Source organism: Merops nubicus, unplaced genomic scaffold (assembly GCF_000691845.1).
Source record: "Merops nubicus isolate BGI_N331 unplaced genomic scaffold, ASM69184v1 scaffold13837, whole genome shotgun sequence".
Taxonomy (NCBI): Eukaryota; Metazoa; Chordata; class Aves; order Coraciiformes; family Meropidae; genus Merops; species Merops nubicus.
The window spans coordinates 21,215-30,842 of NW_008618421.1; the positions used below are offsets into that span (position 1 = coordinate 21,215).

Here is a 9,628-nt window from a genome sequence, read left to right on the forward strand (position 1 = left end):
ATGCAGGTACACGTGCAGTACAGTCTCATGTATATGTCTACTTTAAAGTATATATATGAAAATGATACAATTTGGTGAAAATAAATAAATAGATAAATCCTGTGGTGTCAAAGATAGCAGCCAAAAGGAGAGAAGCAGGATTTCTTTGGGCAAAAGGTAAGTACAAAGTACCTGGAATAAAACTGTAATTAATTGTAAGTTTTGCACTGAATTGTGTAATTTTCTAAATCCTGAGAAATCTTCCACAGCATGTTCCTTGTATTTCTATTTAATTTTTAAACAATTTTTTTTTTAGTCTGTGTATTTTTGTATAATTTTAAAAGATCTTAGAATATCTGCCCTACTTGCATCCACAAACTAGCATTAAAAAGTCTCCTTTTTCTCCAGAAAAAAAAATAAGATATGGGGAAATGTAGATTTATTAACTCCTTGTGATCAAAGTAAACACAAGTATCATGACACATACTGCTGCTTTAAAAACAAAAAATCTTTTGACAGTTCCATATGGAGAGAAAGCCTGAGCACAATTCCAGTCTATCAGACAGTCTTGGCTCTATCCAAGTAAAAATGAAGCTATAACAATTTGCACAGGCTCATAATTGGGAGGTGTCCCTGCTCATGGCAGAGGGGTTGGAACTGGGGGATCCTTGTGGTCCCTTCCAACCCTGACAGATTCTGATCTGTTTGAGCAGAGGACTTTAGAGCCCTAATGGCTCAAGGGTTGGACTTGATGATCTTGGAGGTCCCTTCCAGCCTAAATTCTATGATTCTATGATCTGTTGATCACCCTAAGTGCATATAACATAGGAATTTCTACAAAAAAAAAAAAGGCAAAAATATTTTCCCAAAAAAAGTGAAGAACAACCACTGGATTCATAAGGGATCTTTCTTCTGAAGTCATGTTTCCACAAGATTACTCTACAAGCCCTGCTCTAGGAAAACACTGTTCATAGTGTATTATCTAACACCTTCCTACATGCTACCCTTGGGGAAAAAGTAGTTTGCTGAGATAGATTTTATCTTCTAATTACTATTCCATTTTCTGCTCATTTTTCTCAACCTTTGAAAAATATTTTATAGAGGAAAATACGACAGAATCACCCAAATAGTAGTTGAGAAACCATATGGTTCTCAAATCAAGAGGATAAATAACTGTGGATATACTGGTCGTGTCTGATGTGGTGGAAGGAAAGAAAACTATTGGCAGAAGCAATGGAGCTGCAGGATATACATGGAAGGTATGAAATACATCACACCAGCAGAGAGATGATAGGACACTTTCTTGTCCAGCACATATAACAAACTGCCTCCCACAGATGGTGAAAGAGTGGTGAATTAAAAGACCTATGAAAACAGTAGAAAGAAGAGAATTGATCCAGAAAAGGATTAGTAGAAATGTGGTTTGAGTGAACACTCTGAAAGGAGAAAGGAAAAAGCATCAATAATCTTTTTCAGCACTTTGTTCTGACTGATCACCTAGGTTGACTTTGAAAAAGTTTTATTAATCTGCTGGAGACCTAGGAATTCATCTGCTGGCAGCACCACCAGCATCATTTGGAGAGTGTCATCTGTCCAAAAAAGGAAGAATAAGGTCAATTGCTGTGTAAAATATTTGACTTGTATTTAAGTGATGTGGATAACATCATTTCAACAAGGCTCAGAGTTCCCCAAGTCCCTTCGCTCTCTAACTTGCAGTCTAAGGCTCCTCACCACTGATGAAATGTGGACTCTTTCTGTATTTCCAAATCTTTTATTACTTCCAAAGAAATTAGAAAACCTTTTTTTCCTACTTTACTTCTCTCTTCTCCTCAACTATGATAGCTTCTTCTGAGAAGTATCATCAGAGCTGGGAAGAATTTAACCACATACTTTATGGTTGCAATTTCTATAGTAGTTTCCTTGTGCTTACTGCCTCTGACTTTTCCAAATCATCTTTTCTGGGGACTAAAAAGACAAAATATCCCAAAGCATCCTTTTCTAGATGTTAATTACAGTTTAATTTTTCAATTAAAGCATACAAGAATTTCAGCTGTCTTCTACATAGATTTGTAATCTATGCCATGCTCCATTTCTATAGCTTCATGATATTTATTTCAGATTTCTCACTGAAAAATAGATTTTCACCCATAAGAAAATGGTTCCTGACTTTTTTTTTTTTAAAATGTATTTATGGTTAGCACTGGACCTAAGAAGCAAAATAAAGCTATTGATTTTTATTTTCTTTTTTTTTAAATCCCTAATTATGAAGCTCAGGTTAGTACAAAATTGGGTAGCTTACTACATCCTATCAATAAAAAAAGCATCTTTGATTTTTCATTATAAATACAACCTACCTTGATGCTATCCACTCTGAAGGGTCACAGCTTAAGTTTTCTGGTTGATGGTTTTGTTTGGTTGGTTTTAAATGGGACAAATAACAGCAGAAGCATCTTTTAGTGATAAAGAAATGAACTCTTCAACCTCAGAGTCAAGCTACTCTGAAGGGCTTTAAATTATATGTTGAATTGTGCAATACAGAGATATAATCACCCACTGTGCAGTCTCCATGACCACATACAAACACCAAGAACTGTGCTAGTGCATCTACCAGGACAATCAAGAGTATGATTCCTCCCTCCTTTATAAAGCTTAATTCTGGAAAACTTACAGTAATTCACAGGAAGAGGCAAATGGAAAAATGCATGACACTTATTTTGCAGAATAACTTTTGCTGTATTAGAAAGAACTCCTCTCTTCTTTGAAGCATCATGCCATGACAAATACCTGTGTGAGTTGGTACTTTTATCTATGAGGAGGATTTTTTCCTGTCCCCCCAACACATTCCTTTCCTAGAGAGGACCTAATAATTTATACAAGTAATGAAATTTCCACTAGTCCTCCCCACCATTCCCACAGTTCCAGTTTGAGAGTTTAGAAGTGGGTATGGTTTGAACTTCAACATGTTATTCCATGTGATACAGAATGTGGCAGTTTTAAGGAAAAAAAAAAACCCAAAACATCAACAAAACAGTATAATAAGTTATTTTTTGTTAATAGCAAATATCCTTTTGTATCTGATCTGATGAGGGTTAATCTGAATCAATGAAAATCAATCCAATGGAAAAGCAATACATTAAAACTGTAGTCAAGTAAGAGGCTCTAAACCCTAGTTTTCAGACTTATTTTTTACACCTTGTAATTAAATCTATTTTTAAAGCACTGAAAGTGCCAGGAATTCATTAATAGCTATTTTTCTATCAAAACCACATACAATATTATCCTTTTGGAATTATTAATATCAAGAAATATGATGCTAGGTTCATCCCTGGCTAAGTCAAATCACTGGGGCTACCCCAAGGATGGATTTGGCTGTCAGTCTCATCAAATGCAATCACTTTAACTTGCTCAGTAGCAGACAGAGAAGGATGGAGTTCCCTGATGATTGGAAATCAAATATTAGTCACAGTCCCCCTAAATATCATGTTTTTCAGCAAATGTATTGAATAAATTTGACCAGAAATATGTGCAGTCACCATTTGTATAAATTGTCACTTCCATGCCCATATTGACAAAAGATGTGGAAGGAGCTAGAACAGAAGATGCAGATCAGAAGATAACCAGTGGTGTTCATAATACAGTTATATTTCTCTTTCCATGCTGAGATCTGAAAATATTTAGCAGATTTACACAACCTAAGCAGGATGCTGAAAAACAAGAATAAAAATTTCATTTCTTTTAACTAGTTAACTATTTATTTGAAAAATAAATAGCAGACTACAGAGAGATGATGAGATGAAAGAAAGTAACCAAGTTGTTCCTATTCATTACCATATGTAGATCATAAACCATTTCCCAATACCCAATCTAATTTTTACTGCAGAATATTAAATTGCATTTCCTTTATCTTTCCAGAGTGAACATGTGCTCATATTTTTCTTTTAATTAGATCTGTTCTACTGCTATACCTTTGTTCCACCTTCTGAGTTTCATAGGAAACAAACCTAATTCTTTCAGCCTTTCCTCATGAGTCTTATTTCACTGAACTTTCCTCATACTAGGTGCTCTCTGTATTCTCACAATTGTTCTGCATTCTCTTGTTTTGTTTTAAAGTGCCTTGTCCAAAACTTGCAATACTTTCCCAACAAGGCCAAGCTCATGTCAAGCAGATTAAAATAATTGCCTACCTTAACTTATTGTTTCCAGTAACATATCTGAGGACTAGATTTGCATGTTCTGCAAGACCATAATAGTATTGATCAATATTCTGTTTGTTATACAAAAGGATTCTAATTGCTCTTGCAGATTCTTATGATTTATACTTCATTTTGTAGACACACCTGAAAGACTTAGCACTTCTTCATACTGAATCTCACCTGGTGGAGTGCCTCAGATTTATCTAAATAAACTGGAACTCCTACAATATGTTTTTAACAGTCTAATTACAATTTCAATATAAACCAGAATCATCAGTAAAAACATTAAAAACTCATTTTTTCATTAAATAAACCCCTTACACTTTGTTTTATCTTCTGCTATGTCTCACCTCTTGTTGCTTCTCATGACCCTTAGTATGAGTAACTTTGCACATCAGCCTCATTTTATAACCATTTACTTCATTACAGTTTTCAGCCCTTTTTCCACTCTTCCTCAGACCTTTTTTTTTCCCTCAACTATTTTTCTTAAGAATTTGTCTCTGATCTCAAGATCTGTAAAGACAACCCATTGGAACCATAACAATACTTTATAATACCTTCATCTTCACAGAACTCCACAGCCCTTTTGCTATCAAATGTGAACTGATGGCTGCCTTAACTTTTTAAACATGTAAGAGTAACACTGTCAATCACAGGATATCATGAAGCCTTGTACATATCCCAACATTACTTTTTTCTACTGCCAATGAAATTAAACCCCTCCATTATCTCAGTTTCTTGTCTTTGAGGCATTTCTGTTCAAAAGTGCACTTTCAAAAAAAGTCTTCCTCAGTCTATGTTTTTTCCTGTGTATTTTCACACAGCTATTCAACAAGTTGGATCTACACCTCTTCTTATCTTCAGAGCAAGTGCATATGGTTTGGACAGGCAACAACAACACAACGTTGTTTTTTCTTCATCCCTACCTATCCTTCATGAAAAATTATCTCCTATCTCAAGCCTTGTGCTTTGTCCTACCATGTCTTACAATTTTCAGTCACACTTCTAAATAGTGACAAAAGTTGAAAAAGGAATTAAAGATGTGATAACAGTGAAATAACTAATTTGAGTTATCACTGAAATTCAGTACCCACTCCATTTCCTTGAAGAGTATTTGATTGCTTTGTGTACTTTATTGGTTTATATGTAAAAATAATGAGTGTTAGAAACTTGGAATTAGAATATATTGATATGGAGGTATAAAATGCTGTGTTTGGTTTGAGTTTAGGTATTTTTTTTTTTGGTACAAATTCCACTTTTGCAGAAAAATTCCTTTTATCTTTTCTCTCCCCTTGGAAGGGAGAAAAATTTCCAAACTATGAAATGTCCCACAAAATGGGAAACATGTTTTCTAGTGCTGTTTATACCCCCAGATCTACTACTGCTGTTAATAAAAAAGCAGACACAGACTCCTAGAGCATTGCTCCTAGTACAACCACATACAAATTCAGTTTCAAGTATTGCTCTTGTGCTTCTCTCACAGACATATGCCCAGGGCAATGCACAGCAGACAGAAAAAGAGAAGGGGAGAATGAAAAATGTCAGGAGAAGCTGACAAAGATGCTTGATGTCAGGCAGCAAAGAGAAAGAAATGGAAGAGACAAATAAAAAGAAGAAATAAAAAGAGGAGGAAAACCAAACCAAACAAACAGAAAGTAAACACCCCAAAAAAAGAATCTACAACTATACGAGTCAAGCCACAAGAAAAAAATATCACACATTTACTGGTAGGTCAGTTCATCAGCACTTAAAGGCATGAATAGCAAAGGTACAAGCAGAACACCAGCTATGTTCTAGCTGATATTCCTTAGGGTCAAAATTTATGGTTGTTGGCAATTCATAAAACATTAAATGGTACTAAAATGTTTTCGACTATTCTGGAGACAAAGCTAAGCATGGACTAGTCATTGTCCTGAAGAGTTTTTTCTTTGCCAAGGATTTATAGAGAAATCACACGTATTCTTGCTTGTAAAAAGCTTCTTGGCATGTTTAACTTGGAATTCAGGTAGCAACAGTACCTAAACAAATGCAAGGAATGATTTACTATTTCCAGACAAATAAAAGTGAAGATGCTGAAATGTACATCTAAAAAGGGAGAGGCTGGTAAGAAATGCATTTCCTTTTTTCCCTCAAATCTCCACTGCTTTTGACAGCTCTGCAAGTTTGAAATGTAAAAATGTCTGAAATGAGAGAAGCAGATATACTTAGAAATAGGGTTTTTTTTAACAGAGTAAGATGTTTTTAAAAAAATGGGTTCAGATAGGACGTATGAGGGAGGGCATGAAATTGCCTGCAAAGACCCACCACTGCATATTCTGCAAGATTTGCCACGTAATGTTTCATCCTTCCAACTCCATATAATGAATCCAAGACCCAATTCACTACCCTTTCCCTAAAGGTGAGTGAAAAACACACACAAACCCCAAATATTTGTTGGATTGTCAATACAGAGCAAGGTAGATTTAATTCAAGTAAGGCAATCTTGAATAGTTCCCTTGAATAGTTCTTGGAAGAGAGAGAGGCCTTTTAAAAAGCCTGTTTACTGTCCAATACTCTTCATGCAAAGAACCTCAATGGAAATAATTGTCCCTGTGCCCTCTTCCTACTAGAGCCCCTTCAGATACATCCACGTGGATGCTTAATGTATTTTCTTTTCACAGGAGCTTTAAGCACACAAAGCCCAACACTTTTCTGTTAAAAACAAAATATAATCAATGCATTTCTGCCTCTTTTTGCCTGACAATTCTCCAGTGTTTCATAACAGTGAAAAATTTCAAATTTTCAGAAATTTCTGCCTGAATTTAATTGCATTTTGAGACATTTGTAAGTACGTGCACTAATATTTTCCACTAAAAAGTTATTCTTTAGATTTATCATAGCTTCCCTCCCCAGTCTTTAGCCATAGAAGAGAAAAACATAAAAGTTCCTAAAATAAAAGCAGAATTGCCAGCCTGTGTGGTGTGTTTGTGCATGCAAGCACAAGTTCATGCATGAGCATTGAAGGTTTTTATTTGTGCTGTTACAGACTCAGGCTTCACGAAGTGATTTTTAACATCTGAACAACAGCAGCAATAACAAATTCACGAGCGCTCCCTCTCTATAAATATTTAGAGAAATATGCACCATATTATCTTTATGTGAATATAAACACTGACTCTCTGGGCATCTTGCTGATATTTTGTAGTGTGTTATTACTGCAGCTGACAAATCAGGAGGTACTTAATTGTTACAAGGATAGAAAGAATTTTTAAAGCCTTTATAAGCAGAGATTTAACTTGCTTTCCCTAACCCCCACTTAATTACAGAGCCTAATGCTACACAATATAATTTATAGCTACTATTAAAAGTAGTGTATCCAAAATCATTAGCTAGGTGCAAAGAAAGGAATGAGAAATTAATTGGTTATTAAATTAGAAGCTATCCCTTTATAATATAAAAATAAAACAGTGAACGCGATTCTTTTTAAGTTTGATATTTTCCTACCTTTTAACAAATCATTATTAACACCAGAAATATGTAGAATAGTATAATTTATCCTGAACAATCAGGGATTTATAAATTATTATATATGGTACAGAATTTGAAGCTTTCTATTCCTTTTCAAATATGAGTCTGCATCAATTCTCATCAGAGCATCATGGTACTAAGGTAAAATAAATAATCTTAGTAGCAGGATTTGCTGCAGAGAAGAAATATCACATTTAAATCTAGGTTTTCTTGGACCTTGGCCAAAACATCAACATGATTCTGCACTAGAGAAGAGCTGTGTATCATGGGAATGTATATTCAAACAAGCTAAGCCTGCAACCAGCCTCAGTTTTCTTTTCTCTCCTGTATCTGAGTGCAGGATTTCATAGCAGTGAGGGGAGAGATTCTGGCAGATATAGATCCATGTATTTATGGTGTTTTTTTGAGATATTCTCTGTTTCCTAAATAGCTAATGAAGCAGGGTTAACATGAAGGTAAAAATAAAGTTTCCCAGCTGCTATGAGGTTTATTGGAAAGTTTATTTTAACCTTTGATATTCAACCTATGCCAGTTCAGCTGAGACAGACAACACCCTAGCACACAGAGTTTGCATCTTGTACCATTCAAAAAGGCAAAGTGCTAAATGTATATTCAGCTTGGTGTTTCCAAACATATGAAACAAGACAGTGATGAGTGAATATATCAAGCTATATTGTCACTTTTTACTTTCTTACCTCATTTACATAGACCCAATGACTATCCTTTGATGCAAGATTGGTTTCCACAGCCTACAAAAATAAAAAAAAGAAATATAATAATAAAAGTAACACACATGAAGCATATTCCAGAAAGAAATTGCATTCAAAAGGACCAGAGAGCTCAGTTTGATTGCTTTCATTGCTATGGCCATTTTTTTTTCAGTACAGTTCTTTGCATCTCTCTCACTGCAGCTTCACTGATTGGCATCTTCTTAATGGTAGTCACACTTCTCTGGCTTCAGTATGGAAACCAAAGTACCCTGTACCATGAAGATATTGCCTAGATGTACTCCTAAAGCATCCTGGAGCAGGGTGGTACATCAGCATGGTACCTATGATGACCATCTGCACACAGAACATGCAGTTCATGAGACTTCCATATAACAGATCTGATGCATCCTAGTAGGCTGCTTTTCTTTCATTATGTCTCCTGAAATACATTCCTTCTGCCTCTTTACAACCCTGCAGTTGAACTCTTAGTTAATCAACTTCATGAAAAACACCACTCTGAGGCATCAAAGTGAAGTTCTTATGAGTCCTCCTCTCTTCATATTTATTTTCCCCAAGAAAAACAAATTATTTGCATCAACACTTCTTCTAGTTTCTTGGTGTGGACTTGGGTCATCACCACGTCCATGAAACAGCCCATCTCACCAGACAACAGATTTCTCCATACACATGTAATCCTAGTGGTTCACTAAGATGTTAAAATTGGGAAAGACTGCAAAGACAATCACTACTAGCACTGAGGACCTCAGTGCAAGTATTTGGCAATATACACAGAAGCTTCTAATTGCTTCCTTTGTTTGAAACAAGCTCCCTCCAAGATACTTTAGAGCCCAATAAAGCAAGACCAAGCATCAAGAGGAGTACACTGCAGTGGTAAAGATATTGCTAATGGACTACTTAAGCATCTGTTGTGGCTTCATCTCCCCCAATAAAACAGGACAGTCCCAGCACACACATGTCTTTCAGGAGGCAGTTCATCACACAAAGTTTTGAATGTTCCTGCCTTCAACCACTTTCTTCTGTGCCAATATGTCCCCATTTATTAAACAGATATTCTTATTGCAGTGTTATAAATGATCCTGTGAATCACTGAAATGAACCTGGCTAAAACTAAAAATACAGATAAATAAAATACTTCCAGTTACTGTTGGGTTTTGTTCGGTTGGTTGGTTTTAACCTGGATAATTTCCACACCCTCTTCATTGTGTGTGGCCTCAAAAA

General features: G+C 35.5%; 1 protein-coding gene across 1 annotated transcript in view; it reads right to left on the reverse strand.

Annotated features, from left to right (window-relative positions):
- LOC103775973 (glutamate receptor ionotropic, delta-1-like) overlaps positions 1-8,428 on the reverse strand; it is a gene marked incomplete at both ends in the record, with an annotated part of 23,416 nt that extends 14,988 nt beyond the window's left edge. The window contains one exon of the mRNA XM_008943452.1: positions 8,375-8,428. Coding sequence (XP_008941700.1) covers positions 8,375-8,428 — 54 coding nt within the window. The remainder of the gene's footprint in view (positions 1-8,374) is intronic.
- Between the last annotated feature and the right edge of the window lie 1,200 nt (positions 8,429-9,628).